The 17611-nt window shown below is 34.2% G+C and overlaps 2 protein-coding genes across 2 annotated transcripts; both read left to right on the top strand.

Annotated features, from left to right (window-relative positions):
* The first annotated feature begins 248 nt into the window (after positions 1-248).
* On the top strand, positions 249-4520 carry LOC143630972 (OPA3-like protein). The gene is made up of 4 exons (XM_077099849.1): positions 249-377; positions 1070-1204; positions 2989-3075; positions 4251-4520. Exons 1-4 carry the CDS (start codon positions 249-251, stop codon positions 4401-4403), a joined length of 504 nt encoding a protein of 167 aa, XP_076955964.1. The 3' UTR covers positions 4404-4520.
* An 8946-nt stretch (positions 4521-13466) lies between these two features.
* LOC143630971 (transcription factor VOZ1-like) lies at positions 13467-16465 on the top strand. The gene is made up of 4 exons (XM_077099848.1): positions 13467-13694; positions 13799-13942; positions 14017-14548; positions 15625-16465. Exons 1-4 carry the CDS (start codon positions 13473-13475, stop codon positions 16179-16181), a joined length of 1455 nt encoding a protein of 484 aa, XP_076955963.1. The 5' UTR covers positions 13467-13472; the 3' UTR covers positions 16182-16465.
* The last annotated feature ends 1146 nt before the right edge of the window (positions 16466-17611 follow it).

Below are 17611 nucleotides of genomic sequence, written 5' to 3'. Positions count from 1 at the left end.
TAATAAAAAATAAATAAAAAATAAAACCAGAGAAAAACATTAGATTGGTAAATAGTTTTCATGGAATATCAAAATGGTAAATAATTTATCAATATTTTGTTAAAAATTGTCTTTGTCGGATCATCTTCTTCTAGTAATGACCCATTCTTTACCTTGTTTCCCAAGCAACCCACCTGATCTGATGAATCAACGATATATCAATCAAGGGCTTCTTAATTAAGCATTTCGTCCAACACCATTTGAAGGGAATGGTTCTCCCATTATTGAAGCTCGGTACTCTCGCTCTCAAAACGTTAAGCAAACCCATTGCTAAGAAGCTCAAACAGCAGGCTGCAATTCACCCCAAATTTCGGACTTATATCATTGGATTCGCCCAGGTACTTTACTTATCTCATTCTTCATTTCTGCTTCTCTATCTAACTGAAATTGCAAGACTCAACAGTCTTTTTTTTTTTATTAATCAATCGATTCAGTTTATTCAGTTAGCTTGTCGGTTTTCGGTGGTGCTCGGCTAATTTAACTTAATAGCCAAAACCAAACTTGGGAGGCATAAATACTAGAAATATACGATGATAGTGGTGGTTCAGTTAATTTTGGTTAACTGAGGGTACAAGAAAACCGATAAACCAATTTCAGTTAAATCGGTTTTCGGTTAGTTTCTGTCCGGTTTCGTCATTTTTAGGTTTGCTTTCGGTTATTGGCATAATGCTATTGGAGTATAACTAGTAGTTATAATCCTTTTCTAGCAGTAGTTTGATATTAATATGCTTTTATCCATGTGCGTTTCACAATCTGCAAACTTTTTTGTATAGAAAAAGATAAAATTAGAGATATTTGAGAAAAAATGAGCTGCTAAACTGTTAACATTCTTGAAAAAACTAAACAGGTCGGTTTCTAAATAGAGGAATTTATGCCCGAAATACAGCATATAGATAACCGAATCATAAAAGCCTCAAACCTATGATTCATAGCCTTAGCAGAATCTGGTATGCATCAATGAAAAGGATACAATTTCATAACTCAATCATGTTATATTAAATTATGTATGTGTTCTGTTGGTGTTGCACAGGCAAACCACAGGCTAACAACAACTATACAAAGGCGGATTTATGGACACGCCACAGATGTTGAAATTAGGCCCTTGAATGAGGAGAAAGCCGTTCAGGCAGCTGGGGATCTTATAAGTGAACTATTTGTTTTCTCGGTTAGTGTTTCTTGCTATTTAACCTTCTTTCTTTTTTATGGTATTAGTTGTTTGTTTAAGTCTCACCAATTTACGAATAATTATATAAGAATTGCACGCATTAGAAGAGCCTAGAGAGAAATGGCAAGAACTTCAAATGTGGTAAAATATGATGTTAGCATTAATAACATTTGACCTTTTTAAAGATAGTCGGGAAACTGGTTGATTCATTGCAGCAAATGAGTAACAATCACAAAGCTCTTATTAAGCCGTGATTCTTTTAGTGTACTCTCTTTTTGCCTAGTAGTCACAAAATACAAAGTTACAAACATATGATACACAAATTGTAAGTATAATCATTTTGCGTACAGTAAAAATACAAGTAGAAAAGTAAAATGGAAACTATTTATAGAAACTATATTTTTTTATTGTAGTTATTTTCTATTAGTTCTAAACTAACAAATATAAAAAATATGATTCGCATTTTTCTTTTCGTTTTTAAGCAGAATTTTAGAAAATTAATTATTGCTTAAAAGATGATCAAAAATTCAAAATAGAAAAATAAAAATGAAAAAGGAGGGAAATTAATGTGAAATTCGGTAATGACCGAGGAATTGCCTTTTCTTTCTTAATGGCTAACGCTGCCACTCTTTAATTCGACTTCTAAATCTACATATTCATTTGTCTATCATGGGATTTGAAGCTCAATCACATAAGAAAGGTCACATTTCCTACACACCGTAGTAAAACTAGATCACTAAGCCCTTTTAGTTGATGGATTACCCACCTCTGCATTCTACCGTAGATGATCGTTTTCCACCTTGAGTACTTTTGGCTTATCCATATAACTAAAAAGAAATTAAATTACCCAATCAATTCGTGGTTCGTCAATTCTCTGTTAAAACTATATAAAATCTATTACAATGAGTCATTAATCGAGTATTTACTTTCACTTATATAATGTTTCTATAAAATGTATGCTTATATTTTACGTGAAGTACACTATTGTCATATACGAATCTACTGATGCATGTTACCTTCACTCGTGTAGTCATGTATTGCAACTTTTCATGCTAAAATCATTTTCTTTTGCGCGGTTCAATTTGTTAGGATCGACCATCAGTCGTGTACCTTTTGTCCAAATTGTTAAAAGTTTTTAACAATATGAATGTAAGAATGAGCATATAAATAGTTATACTTACAATTTATGGATCATATGTTTGTATTTTTACTGTACTCAAAATAAGAAGTTTGTTATTAAAAAATACTAAAAGTTATTTATTGATATAAGATATTCTCATCATCTCTGTGTAGGCTTGTTAGATAACTAGTCTAGTTTGTTCAAATACTCAAACCCATTGTTTAATTGATGATTAGATTTGTTCAATCAGATTGAAAAATTCATGCTCGCTATAATTGACGGTCCAATTTGTTCATATATTGGTCAGCTACATAAGGCGACACCACTCATCACATGCAAGTTTTTTCCTAAATAACGGTCTACTCTCTCTTGTTTACTTGACACTTGTTTGTCGGTGTATAGAATTCACCATATTGTTTTATAATTTATACTTTATTTTCGATCTAGAATCTTAGTTTATCCGTTAAACATTGATGATGACCTTGTAATATATCCCGTAACTCATTAGTAGTAAAAATTTTCATCTGAAGTCGATTGGTAAATTTTGATGGTAAAGTAAGCATATCTAGTCAATCATTACAGCTTTACTAAAACTAAATGCCTATATTACTTGCTCCAAATTTTTACTTATTTAATGATGGCTTATATTTTAATATTTAAATAGGTTGCAGGAGCAGCCCTCATTTTTGAGGTGCAAAGAAGTGCTCGATCAGAAGCCAAAAAAGAGGAGGCTCGCAGACAAGAAATGGAGGTAATTTTTTATTTCTACCTACTATATCTTGCAAATTTAGTTTCAGAGATTGAGAGATCATACAATATTCACCGTGTCAAACTGTCATTTTCAACCTCTTTTTCCTGTAATTGGGTCCTTATGTTTGTATCCATAGCAGTTCAAATAGCTTAACTTTAAAAAAATGTGTGCATGACAGCCCAACTTGTTTTGACCGCCTTTGAAGTTTGAACTTGCTCTTCAACCATTGACTTTCCCATTTTACTACATCTAGCAAAACTAAGATTATGAGTCGTGGACTTGGTTTTAGAAAAGTGTAATTTGATCCAATGTATTTTGATCCTAAAAGGCACATGTCACATATGTGAGGCGTGCACTATAGGTAATGTTGAACTTGTTAACTTTTAAACACTAAAATATAAGATATTCTCATCATCTTTGGTCAGATTTGTTCAATAAATGGTTTGGAATCGACAGTCCAATTTGTTCAAATATTGGTCAACTGCAAAAGGCGTCGCATTGCTCATAAGATCGCATCAGACTGTCATGTTATGCGCACATCATGGATTGCATCATGCTGTGCGATTTCATCACCGCATCATGTGATTTGCGCATTACGCGTTCCTGATGTGCGCATTTTAGAACCAAGGTCGAGCATGATTGTGGCATATTTCTAAATTTACAAAAAGCATTTTACTACGCCTTTTTAGGACTAGGATATATATTATTTACTCATATCTAGCTTCATTTTTGGTGCCATCTCTTTGTTGTATAAGTCTAATGATATCAAGTACCAAACACAAAGATGTGTTTTAGGGTACATGTGGCATATATGCAGGTTGTGTTAAAACAATAATATTTGTTTGGTACATATTGAAGCATTTGTCCAACAAATTCTATTTTATTATAAATAGTTTAGTGTGTCACATGTGATTAAGAAATCATATCATTTCAACAATCATCTAACATTTTGACTAAGCTGATCAGGAAACTTCATGCATTAAAAACACACTTATGGCGACTTTCAACTCGTTTGACATGTCTCTTTTTTAGCTAATTTTATTTTTATCCATTTGATCCGTTAGTGATATAAAAAAGCCAGAAATGACCAATAATACAAATGATCAAAATCAAGATCACGGTGTAACACGCCTCACTTTTAGGCATTGTCAATTAATACATTTTATTATTTGTAGGTTATGAGGAAACGGGACGAAGCTTTAGCAGAAGAAATCGAATGTCTAAAGCAAAAAATTCAAGAACTCGAGCAGCTTGCCAAAGGAAAAGGACTTGCGGGTGTGTTCAACTTCAAAAGTGTTCAAACCCAAAATGCAAATCCAACACGTTGACCATGATTTGACACTTTATTCCATATATAGATCATGGGTGGTTTTGATTGAGATTGAGGTTATTGGATATGAAACCTTTCATTCTTGATTGTTGTCAAGTGCTAATACTGTTGATTTTTGACCCTAATAAAGGGGCTGACTCGTTTGTTGTAGTCAAAACAAGATATGCCGGTTGATACACAAGGCTAGGCTATGGTGTTGTGTGGGTTGATGCATTTCTTTTCTTTTCGCTTTTTGGTATACGGGTATAATATGAAAATGTCACTTTTTTTTATCATCTTGTATAGGTGGACTTGTTCTTTATTGCATATTGTTATGTTCTTGATCTTAAAAAAAATTGAAAAACACAAATTGTTGGGCATAAGATGCTTGTTGTTTTCAATAGTTGGTATACTCTTGATAAAGATAACATTTGGTGCTTTCATGACTTTCGCATCTCAAATGGAGGATCAAGAATTGACTCCAAAAGAATCTAATGAATGGTAGTGGGAGGATGGGTGTCCCTTTATTTATGCTTTTCTTATTAACTTTTCTTTACTTTCCTCACCAACAAAAAATATGGAGAAAAATAAATGATAGAAATCGATTACATATTTTGTTTGGTTGAGGGATTGTTTTGATGGTTTGATGGTTTAATGGTTTGGTATTTGGGACGAGCCAACTTCTAGTAATTTTTTATTTTTAGTTTTTGAAATATGTGGTTATTATGTATTATAATCGTGAAAAAAAACGTTCAATTTTATGAAAATTTAGCAAAGTAATGATTTTGGACAAATAAGTTCAAACTAGTATAATCTATTTGTCCGGTTGACCCTCCAAACCCCAAAATTGTAGATAATGGTCTGGTTAGGGGGAAAAGTGTTCATATCATGTATCCCACGTTCTACCAATCCTGTACAAACATGTCATTTGCATTTGTAACTACCCTAAAACATTAATCATATGCAATACTCCTCTCAACAATCATAATACCAATTTTCTTTTTCTTTTTTTCTTTTAAATAATTATAAAGATGATGGATGACTGGATAGGTAAATACTGAGGGTCCACTTGCTTATGCTCTCACATCTTCACTAATTGAGTACTAATACCCCCTTACACCTTAAGTAGGTGGGGGTGCTCCTCTAATTGATGAACAAGTACCCTAAAGGGTACCTGAATAGTGCACTTCCCCTTAAACCATGTGTAGTGGTGAGGGAGAAGCGCCCCCTCCTTCTCTATTGGTTGGAACATGGCCGGAAAATAGTCAACCCTCACCTTGGTGCTTCTCACAAAACGCCGAAGCCCCCCCTCCCCCTATCCAGTGCACGGGGGCGGGGTGCCCAACACCTTGAGGCGTTTTGAAAGGGGCAAAGCGCCCACTATATTTTCTCTTTAGAATTTTCGTTTTAATATATAACCTTTTAACACCATCCTATAAATCAATCAAATTTATTGAAAGTTTTTTAGGCTAAAAGGAAATGAATGTGTAGATTCTTGAAACTTTTTAATTGGCGGGTTTAATGCAAAAGGAACATGTGTTTGGATGAACTTGATTGCTCCTAAGAAAAGTTACTTTTTATTCAATGACCAAACATTATGTGACATCTCATCATTGCCAATTACCTAAATATTCTTCATATTGGAAAACAAATAAAATATATATTTATGTTTGTTAAAAAGTGCTTCATTCATTCAACGTGTTACATAATTACCAGAACACCATATGGCATCTACATGTGTGATCTTTTGTGGGTAATTTACCAATCAAAATGGGCAATATCATCATATGAATGGGGTATAAATTTGAATAATATGTGTGAAACATGGTGATTAACATAATCAAGTTTACTCATGCATACCTAAAAAGAAGTGAAGAATAAAATAAATATAACAAAGAAGAATATATACCGAACACTTTCTTGTTGAAGCAATAATTACAACAGACACACTTTCTATTATTGTCACAATGGAAATGGTCATCCACTTTGATGGTATAGAAAAGTAAGAAAACAATACAAAACAAAACTCAAATTCTTAGGTATGCATCAACTGTTTCATCTTATGTAGAAATTTGTACATGAATATTATAAAGGACAAATACCATAAAGCCTAATATACTTTCATAAAAGTCTAATATACTTTCTGGTGTTTCTCATAAAAGTCTCAACAATATTTAAATTAAAAGTCTCAACAATATAGGGGTGTTTGGGATTCCTTATTTGCATCTCCTTATACCTTAAATAAAGAGTTTTTCATAAGTTACTTAATCCTAACTTATGAAAAACTCCTTTTTCTTCTTAAAATGTTTAATAAATTATATTATCCAAACACTATTTTAACTTACAAAAGTTAATAAGTTATAAGAAGGTAAAAATAAGGAAACCCAAACAGCCCCTTAACATTTATAAAAAACTAACATATTTTATGTTTTGTCTCACAAAAGTCCATTAACATTTTTTTTTAAATTAAAAGCCCTTCACATGTTAAACTTAAACAAAGTTATGACAAAAGAAATTTGAAACACTTCCTGGTACCCCTTTTTGGGTATCGTATGACAACAATAACACCACTGCCATCCTCGCGGATAGGGTTGACGAGCTTTAGCCATGGGTAGGAATCACCAAAGAAAGAAATCTTTCTTGTCTATTTGTTTGTGACGGAAGAAGGTGTAAGGCTTCGGGTAGCTCAGGAACACAGCTTCCTGTGGACAGTAGCGGATCTAGGAATTTTTTTCGGGTGGTCCACTACTTTTAGATGCTTCAATTTCATAGAGTCGTGTATACAAAATTCTGGATCGGTTCGATGGTTCGGGTAAAGTTCATTATATAATAAAAATACGATAAAATAATAAAAAAGACATCGTCATTAGAAATTAAAAAAACACATAATATAAATACAATAGTCTTTTACAATTCAAGGAAGAGTAGCAAGGCAGGAGGAATGGCAGCGAACCAACGGTGCCACGGTGGTGTGTGGTCGGCTGGAAAAGAAAAGCAACAGCGGTGGTCGGGAAAAAAAAGCAACCACGATGGTGTGTTGTGAGTATGAAGAGGGGAGAGTGAATGAGAGAGACAGTCGATGTGTAACTTTGTGTTTTATAAAACCCTAATTGATATAAGGCTGAATTAAAAAAAAAGTTCATAAAATTTGCTGCTACACGGAATCAAACCCGTGACCTTTAGTTTACAAAGCCAACAACTTACCAGCTAAACTAGCGATTTGTATTGTAAATAGGGTGGTTCCTTCCTATTTTATAAGGTAGTTCCTCTAATATTTTCTATATATCAATACACTATTATTTCGAAACTCGGGTGGTTCTGAAGAAGCACCCATTTGCCATGTAAATCCGCCCCTGCCTGTGGATGCGGGTTTTGACGGGTTTAACTTGAACATATGAGAGGTACATTGATGATTGGGTGTTGGGAACGTACCAGCGGCCTACGACGCGTCCACCCTTATGTATGGGCAAAGAAAGCGTTTAAAACAACAAATTATCATTTGACTTGTTTGATCTGATAATAAACTTTTTGCTTTAAACTATTTCTTTATCTTCAACCGACACTCATTCTACTCAGATTTTTTAAAGTATAGGCATTCATGACGTAAAATGCACTCTTTATTTATTGAAGAACAGGGGCGGCTAGGCATGTTTAAAACGGTTTGGGACTAGGAACCGGAACCGGTTCCTAACCGGTTCCTATATTCAAAACCCCCTTTTAAACCGGTTCCAGTCTCGAACCGGTTAGGGAACCGAACCGGTTTTCCCACCCTCGGACCCCTAACCTATCTAACCGGTTCTTACCGGTTCCTAACCCGGTTCCTGTTCGATCCAACGGCTATTTTTGACCCCAACGGTTAAAAAACGGCCAAAAAAACGATTTCCAACGGCTATATTCGATCCAACGGCTAGAACCGGTTAGGAACCGGTTCCGGTTCCTACCCGCCCCCACTCAGAAATGCAAGAACCGGTCACGGATCATCGGGTTGAATCAGATAGGGTCCGGTTCCTACAAAAAACGGGTAGGAACCGGTTCGGGTCCGGTTCAGGTCCACCGGTTCGGTTCCAGGAACCGGTTTCGTTAAACATGCGGCCCAAATGTATATCAAACCCAAGCTAGGGTTTTGGGCTCCCAAAAATTTAAGTCCCCATTTTAAATAGAATTATATATATAACATATATAATTTTTATTTTGCCATCATAAGCAAAATACTGTTCTGCCGCAGTGATAGTATGTCTATGTTTTTTCTTTGTGATGATAACCACATAATTAATAAATTTTAGAATTAATAGGGTTCGAGCCTCTTATCTCTCAACAGAATTAATAATTTTTAGAGCCTCAAGAAATAGAAAAATTAAAGCCCAAAATGCTTATAAAAAATATCTCTCTTGTATTTAATGTACCTCTTTTCTATTTCTATTAGTCTGTTCGGTAGGCTTTTTTTAAATAATCTTAAATTAAATTATGTATTAATTCAATGATGGAGTATATGTTGTTAAAAAAATAATAATAAATAATAATTTAAGCATATGCGGTGGTTCCTAATTAGCAATCAAAACTTGTTTCAAGTTCATAAGGTTAATATTTGACATTTTTTCTTATCCAACTTAATTTTTCTCGAAATTAAAACGATACATGTGCATCATAATTGTAAACGTCAATGTTGAAAAGACCAATTCGTGTGTTGTTTTTCACATGATGCTTTTCAGTATTGTGCAATCAAGTTGCATTATGACGTGCTTCAACTATTTAAATTATTGTTGGATTTTATTTAAAGAAAAAAAAATCATGTACTAGGTTATATTATAAACTAGAGTATCTAAAGAGAACTGAACTATTTTAGTTAAAAATTAACATATTTATTTAATTGAATGTAAAACGGGATGAAATTTTTTTTGGAAAGCATAACTCTAAATTTTTTATAAAAGGCCCCTCGATTTTTTACTCGTTTTAGGCCACCAAATCGTTGGGCCGGCCCTATTGAAGATAGTCAGAAATTCATATGCATTATTGAGTATTAAAGAAAAACAAACAAACGTTCCAAAAATTACATTAATGAAAATGCTTAAAAAACTAAAATAATAACAAACTTTCTTAAAGAAGTTAAGTACTACCAGAAGAAACACAAGTTGACCATGAATCGACTATGGATGTGACACGGATGGTCTATCCACTTCTTGAAAGAAAAATAAAAAAGAGCAATTCATTTTATTAAACAAGCATTAACCTCAGAATTGAAATCAACCTTTTATCATTAAAAAATAAGGATTTATTTTCCCAAAATTGATCTTAACTTTTAGTGATCCTAGACAAGACAAAAGTGATCTTAAATCTGGTGAATGCTTAACTGCTTATGCATATGTGGTAAATGGTATAAATATTTGTAACAACAAAGAGTTGTGGTTACTATCATAAGAAAAAATGTGTAATTATTACTAGGATTAGTGATATGATATTGACAATCACTATAGGTGAATACACAACATTTGGTTTACTGGAGAGATACTCGGTCATGAGGAATGACTCATCTCAGATACTACAAATACATTCGGACACAATGACCACGGATGAGAGAATCCACAATTAACATAGTTTGGGTTTGAGCAAAGTTAAGATATTACCCTCGTGCAAAATTTATACTCGGATAACAAAAAAAACAAATATGTATATTAAATATGGTTATCTATAACAAGCAAATTGCTATGCATTTTAGGCAAATTAGATTTTATTAATCCCAACTTAATGCAGTTGTCCGATAATAATCTCACCTTAGAAAATAGTTGTCACCGGTCTTAACTTTCACACTGTTTGTTTTCATTGGACCCCCTTAAAAAAAACTTAACGGCGTTAAATGTTTTCCAAATTTCAAATTAATGTTTTAGGGCTTTCGTTTGAAATGAGGATACAAGTCGATTGATATAAAACTTATCTCAAAACAGTGGTCCAAACGACTATAGGATGCTTCAATTCCGGTGCGTAAACTTCTAATTAACAAAAATCAATTTGTTTGGAGCACAGTTTCGAGGTAAGTTTTACAACAATCTATTTGTATCCCCATTCCAATCAAAAGCCCTAAAACATCAATTTGAATTTTGGAAAAAAGGTTAGCGTCGTTAAGTTTTTTTAACAGATGTCCAATAAAAACAAATTGTGTGAAAGTTGGGACTGGTGACAACTATTTTTTTTCGTTGGACTTATTATCGGCCAACTGCATTAAGTTGAGATTTTTATAATCCAATTCGCCTACATTTTATTATACTAAGGTTCGCTAGCCACTGCCCTCTGTTCCAAGCGAAAAGACTCGTCTAGACTAGAATAGAAATTTGCATACCAAAGACGAAGGAATTCCCCACCACTGGTCTAGCTCCATGGCACCAAAAATGTATCAGGGCTCAAGTGATTCACCAAAGCATGAGACCTAAACTTATATAAAAAGTAAGTTTCATGTGTATAGTATCTACTTGTAAGAAGTTCACATTTGATATGAGAATACAAGATACATGAACAATTTTAAATAGATAACCGTGAGACCACATAAATATTTAACGTAATGTGTGGAGAAAAATTACATGTAATGTGTGTTTTTTCTCTCCGTGTGTGTGTGCGTGTGCGTGTGCTTGAGAGAGAGAGGGGATTAAAAACCATGTTATAGGTCACGTTTTAAGTAAAAAGAATAAATTTTTGTGTATGCATCAAACAACCCTCTAGTTAAGAAATCGGATTTACATGATAAAAACTTATCTTCCTTTTCTCTAAAATATACCTTAAACATGCCACCTCTATATGAATTTGTATTAAGTGGTGGTTTTCAGATTACGAGTTAGATTGTTGAACCTTAACAGTCGTGTAGTCCAAGCAAGAACTGTGTTACGCAATTATTTGAATGGGTCAAACATGTTATCAAGTTGTAAACAAGGTTAAACGGGTTGTGACAATTAGTTTCTTTTAACGGTTAAAGACTGTAATGGTGTTTAACGAGTTAATCCGACAAAGCCTTTTAGCTAAACGGGTTTTATAGATGATGATGTTGTCTGCGCCTCTTTGATCTATGTCGTAATTGACTTTAAAAGGTTAGTTTCTTTTAATTGTTTTATGCCCCCATAGCCGCACGTGGGTGTTGGTAATTAGGCCTGTAAATGAACCGAACGAACACGAATACGGGCTTGTTTGTGTGCTTTTATTTAACTTTAAACAAGCACAAACAATAAAACTTAATCGAACAAATATTTGTGTTCACGTTCATTTGTTTAAATCTAAACTAACAGTTCACGAACATAACTGAACAAAGATAAACGAACATATATAAACAAACATAATTGAACACAGACAAACATAAATGAACACAAACGAACAAATATAAAAACATTAAATAGATGACTCATCTAGATAATATTTAATTATTTTCTATTAACATGTAAATGAACATAAACAAAAGGACATAAACGAATATAAAAGAACGTTCACGAACGGAAACATGTGGTTCATGTTCGCAAAAGAACTTTTCACCTCACGGTTCACAGTTAGATCATTGCTGTTTGCATGCTTATCAATAATTAGGGGTGTGCAAGAAACCGAACCGACACGGAAATAACCAAACTAAATTAAAAATTGACGATTTGGTATTTGAATTTCGTAAAAACCGAAATATTGGTTTGGTTTGGTTTTGAGTTTTGTGGAAAACCGAGAAAATCGAACCGCACCGAAATAACAAAAAAGAAAGAAAGCCAACCGAACCTTAACCATTAAAACCGAACCTACGGATGACTAAATGCTATTGAATTTATGATTTTTTATTTTTTATTTTGAATGTAAGTATCTTTTATTAGCATTTAATATTTAAGCCTAAACGTTCAATATTCTATTAACCATAAACCTTTTTTTCTCAAATATTACGCCCAATATTTGGCTCGATTAGAAAAACTGAAAAAAATCAATCCAAAACCGAATCAAAGCTGAAAACCGTAAGCCGTAAAACAAAAAAAAACAAAACCGAATAGTTTTGAGAAATAAAAAAACCACAAATCTGGTTTTAGGTTCGGTTTTAGCCCAAAGCTATACCAAACCGCACCACGCACACCCTTATCAATAATCTATACTATATAAATAAAATAAGAGTTTCCTAATGTCACATGTTATTCTCTTATGCATTTCTTACTATTTTTTCCCGCATCTCTTTCCTATTAATTATACATTTTTAAAGTTCTTTTTATATATTTTTTGTTTAATGATTTCTCTAATTGCTTTTACAAAACATATTTTATTTCTTAAAAACATTAGGTTTACTTATAAAACATTTTTATAAACAGAAAATTTTCATTATTTAATTTGTCTTATATAAATTATATCGTTTTTATATGTAAGAAAACATTTACATGCATATGAAAAATCTTAACTCCTAAAACTTACTTAGCGAGTTCATTGTTAAAAATACATGGGTCTTTAACTAAACCCGACCCGCCTTCTTTTCCCCTATAACCGTAATCTCTTTCTTTCTATCAATATATTGTCAATCAAAACCTTATTGATTCTCTTTGATGCACATTTTGACTGACTGAAAGCTTTCTTCTATTGATGACTGGTTTGTATTGTTTCGATTGTACTGTTTATGCTCTCATAATTCTATTTTACTTTAGTTGTTACTATATTTTTAGTGTATTGTCTAATGTTGTATCGAAAGAAGTATTTAGAGATTTATGATTTATTTTTAAGATTGTGAATAGTAGTTGTAATTTTACTTCATACTTACTAATGTATTACTCAACTTTATTTATCAAAAGTTATCACTTACAGAATTTAAGTTGTCAAACGATGTATGACATGGGTATTTAACCTGGTAATTATATAAAACAAACGTTTTTATGGGGTTGGGGAAGGGTATTATGCCGCGTAGGTGTATTAATATTAATAATTAATAATAGTATAGGCACTTGTTCCTTTTTCTCCTTGTAAAGGAAAAAAGAAAAGAAACCCAGAATTTGGTACCCCTTAATTTCAGTATCACAAACAAAACAAAGGTAGTAGTAATCTTTTCATTCCATCAATTTCTCCTTTAATAAATAATATAATCGGTGTGATAATTTAGGGTTGGATGGGTAAAGGTAGGAAATGCAAGGGTGAGATATTTAAGGACAGGGCCAAGAGCCGTGTGGAGGACCTGCAACTGCTGTTTACCCATCTGCAGTGCGCCCGCAAGGAGAGCCGCAGCACGGATGTGGCGGTCTATGAGGAGCAGCTGAATCAGATGCTTAAGGAATGGAAGAGTGAACTTAATCAGCCTTCGCCTGCTTCCTCCCTGCAGCAGCAGCAGCAGGTATGCTGATCATACTTATCAAAAAAACCTAATGTAACAAAATGTTCTAATAGTAAAGGTTCAAATGATCATTGTTCTTGATGTGTTTGATTTTGTTTAAGCAGGGTGGAAGTATGGATCCGTTTTCTCCTGATATAAGTAGGCTTTTGCAGTTATATGATGAGGAAGATGATGCAACTAGTGGATTGGCTGCACCGAAACCGGATCCGGATGGTCATAAAGCTACTGAGAATGCAGTGTTTCATGAGGTGGGTATACTGTAAACGTCCTGTACTTATTTAAACCTGGCTAAAGTAATGAAAACTGTAACCTGCGTTTGCAGGATTTTGTTATTACTCAACCGTCTCAAGAACAAGGCTTCCAATTGGTTGATCAATGCAAAGGTTCGGCTTCTGGTGCTGACAACAGCAATAACAATAACAATAACATGGTGGGTCTGGTTGCGAATCAGATGGACTACTTTTCATTTGATTTGGCCCAAGATTTTGAGCCTAACTTTTTCAGCCCGAACGCGATACCTCAAATGAATGGCTTTGTGCCGACCATAAGCCCGCCGCCTTCTGCTTTTTTGGGCCCAAAGTGTGCTCTATGGGACTGTCCGAGGCCCGCACAAGGGTGGTGTTCTGATAGGCCCGTTGTTCACGGGTGGTATCCTGATTATTGCAGTGGGTTGCATGCTGTAACCGCTCAAAATGAAGGTCAATTTGGGATGACACCTGTGTTAAGGCCTAAAGGTATTGAGTTGAAGGATTCTTTGCTGTTTGACGCGTTAAGTGCTAAATTGCAGGGGAAAGATGTTGGTGTTCCTGAATGTGAAGGGGCTGCTACTGCTAAATCTCCATGGAATGCACCTGGTTAGTTTGCTTCTTTTGTTCGGTCAAACGGGTCAAAATGCAGCGTTTGTTGTCTCTTTCTGTAGTTATAATTTCAAGTACTTAGTTATAGTGATGAAAACAATCTTATTACAAAATGGTTATGTAATTTTAAATAGAAATATAATTATTTAAGAGGTTGTGTGCATTAAGAATAGAGTCACGTGGGCTACTTTTATAGCCCGTTTGACGTGTTCCTCTTTTGACTATTTCTGATTTGACCCATTTGAGACGAAGTCATAAATACAATCCAAGTCGATTCATTTGTAAAGAAACAGGTTTAAATCACCATTTGTTAGCTACTCTTTTGTTTTTTTGGTTTTCAAAATGGGTTCCTTTTTACCATTTGGGCCTGCTTGACGACCCATTTCTCGTTTAACTAGTACTGATTGACCTGTTTGAGATAAACCACAACCCAGGTCGGCCATTTATAAGAAAACGGATCAAAATTGTCATTTTTTAACTACTCTTTTGGTTTTCAAAATGGGTTCGGTTCAGTTTCGGTTTTTCCGGTTTTATCACTTGGGCTTGAAAATTGGGGGTCGAAAATAAATGGCTCAAACAATGATTCTGGGCCTAATTTTTCTTGTTAACTAATGATTAATTGATATTACGTATTTGAAACTAAAATATAAGTTTGACCTGTTTGAGATAAAGCACAACCCAATTTGACCCATTCATTCATAAGGAAACAGTTCAAACTTTCTATATTTTTAACTATTTTGGTTTTCAAAATGGGTTCATTTCGGTTTCGGTTTTGTTTTTTCGGTTATACCATTTGGGCCTGAAAATTTTGGGCCTGAATCTATTTGTTAATTAATGATTAATTGATTATTATATTTTTGAACTAAAATTTTTTGGCTGCACCATTTGTTAGTTACTTATAATGACTTAAAATCTGTTTAGGTTGGTTTGGTTTTTCGTTGATGGCAGAAATGAAAGCAAACCAAAAACTCATTCTTTTAAAAAACTTAAATCAAATTGTCGGTTTTTTATTGGGTTTGTTTATTTTGGTTTCATGCAGTGATTTACACATTCTTCCTGTATTTCTTTTTCAGAGCTCTTTGATCTCTCGGTTTTCGAAGGCGAAACACTTCGAGAGTGGTTATTTTTTGATAAGCCACGAAGGGCATTCGAGAGTGGAAACCGAAAACAAAGATCACTCCCAGATTACAACGGGCGTGGTTGGCACGAATCAAGAAAGCAAGTAATCAGTGAATCCGGGTGGCTTAAACGGTCCTATTACATGGACCCGCAGCCCATGAAATTCCTGGAGTGGCACCTTTACGAGTATGAAATCAGCAAATACGACGCGTGCGCATTATATAGACTCGAACTCAAACTGGTTGACGGTAAGAAAACACCAAAAGGAAAGATTGCAAACGACTCGGTTGCCCATCTTCAAAAGCAGATGGGAAGACTCACTGCTGAGTTTCAGTTGGAAAACAGTAATAATAATAAACGAGCGGTTAAAGGAAGGGGAAAAGCCAACAATGGTGGTGCGGCTGTGTACCCTAGCTCGAACCCGACTGCAACAAATGGTGGTGCTGACTATGGGTCAAACGCGGCGTTTGACTATCTTGTTGAAGACCTTGGTGGTTACTACCTGTCCTAACCGAGACGGTTATAAGAGGTAGGTTCAAGTGTTTTAACTAACCGGTGGGGGTGGTGCCTTTTGTTCTCATGGACCATCTTTTTTCTTATGATGATGGTGAACAACATTAATATCGTATCGGTTGTTGCCATATTTAGGATATATGATTATGCTGAGTTATAAATCTCTGATTTTGATGCTAATCGACTATGAAGCATGTTGTTCGTGCCCGAATTAGCACCTCTTATGTAACTTGTGGTCAGTTGGTATATATGAATTGCTGTTGAATGCAAGTAAAATAGTGATATGAGGTTATTATGGTTTTGAGGACTGTATTGTTCTCCAACTTATTACTTATATCATGTTGAATGCAAGTAAAATAGTTGTTTTATTAGTCAAAAGGTCTATTGTTTGAAGCCTTCACAGCTAAGGTTGTACTTATTAAAGTGAACTGTTTAATGAGATTGACCCATCGATGATTCGACCATTCTTTTATGTGGTCTTCTTGTTATTCTATATTGATCCATAACAATGGCAGTATATTAGCTGCGAGAACAATCGACTGTCTATACCAAGACCCAAAAAATTGAATAAACGATAATGGTGTTGAGGGAATTAGCTGCGACGACAGAGGAAAAAAACTATCTTTATCTGAAATTCAACACCACATGAGAATAACAAAAGATTAGATATCTATTCTTTTCAATCAATAAAAATTGTGACTCGCCCTAATGTGTTCGATGAAATGCGTAAAAATGCTAATGTGTTCGATGAAATGCGTAAAAATGCTATGTGTAGTTAATTAGGATGAGACTCATGGAACTAATAATAGATGACCCTGGTCTTACTGATTTTTTAAATGCTTGTGAAACACATGAATATGCCCCAAGTCAAGGCATGGATAACATGATAAGTAGGAATATTAATGAAAATGGTCCTAACATATTAATCCATGGTGGTGATATATTTGTAAATTTGGTTCAGATTCCAAATCCAATTCCTTTCAATTCCAAATCCGATGCAAATTCCAATTCCAATTCCATTTTATTCTGTGAAATGAACGCACCCAGTGTGGGGAGTATTGCATAAGTGTTAACAACTTAAGTGAACGGATTAATGATGTAGATCATGATCTTAGACAACTTCTTCCTCTATGTGATCTTCTTCTTCTTCTTCTTCCTGTCTGTTTTCATCCTAGCACCACTCAAACAACTCACATTTTCATCGAAAACTTTCATGGTTCAATGTGGTTCGTGAACAGAATAAGAATAGACGTTTCCAGCCAAACTATATGAGACAAGATACGACATACAGTTTACAATCTATATGAGATTGAGATTACCAATATTGTCTTTAACCATATTGTCTCTATTCTTCTACCACTCGTAGAAACATAAAAAATAAAAATCAAACCCAACTGCGGTATTCTACCACTCGTAGAAACATAAAAA

Source organism: Bidens hawaiensis, unplaced genomic scaffold, assembly GCF_021521415.1.
Source record: "Bidens hawaiensis isolate Kalapana, Puna unplaced genomic scaffold, B.hawaiensis_p1.1 tig00005873_1, whole genome shotgun sequence".
In the NCBI taxonomy this organism is placed as follows: Eukaryota; Viridiplantae; Streptophyta; class Magnoliopsida; order Asterales; family Asteraceae; genus Bidens; species Bidens hawaiensis.
Note: the sequence above shows the minus strand (reverse complement) of the source record. Positions and strands in the feature narration are given on the sequence as shown.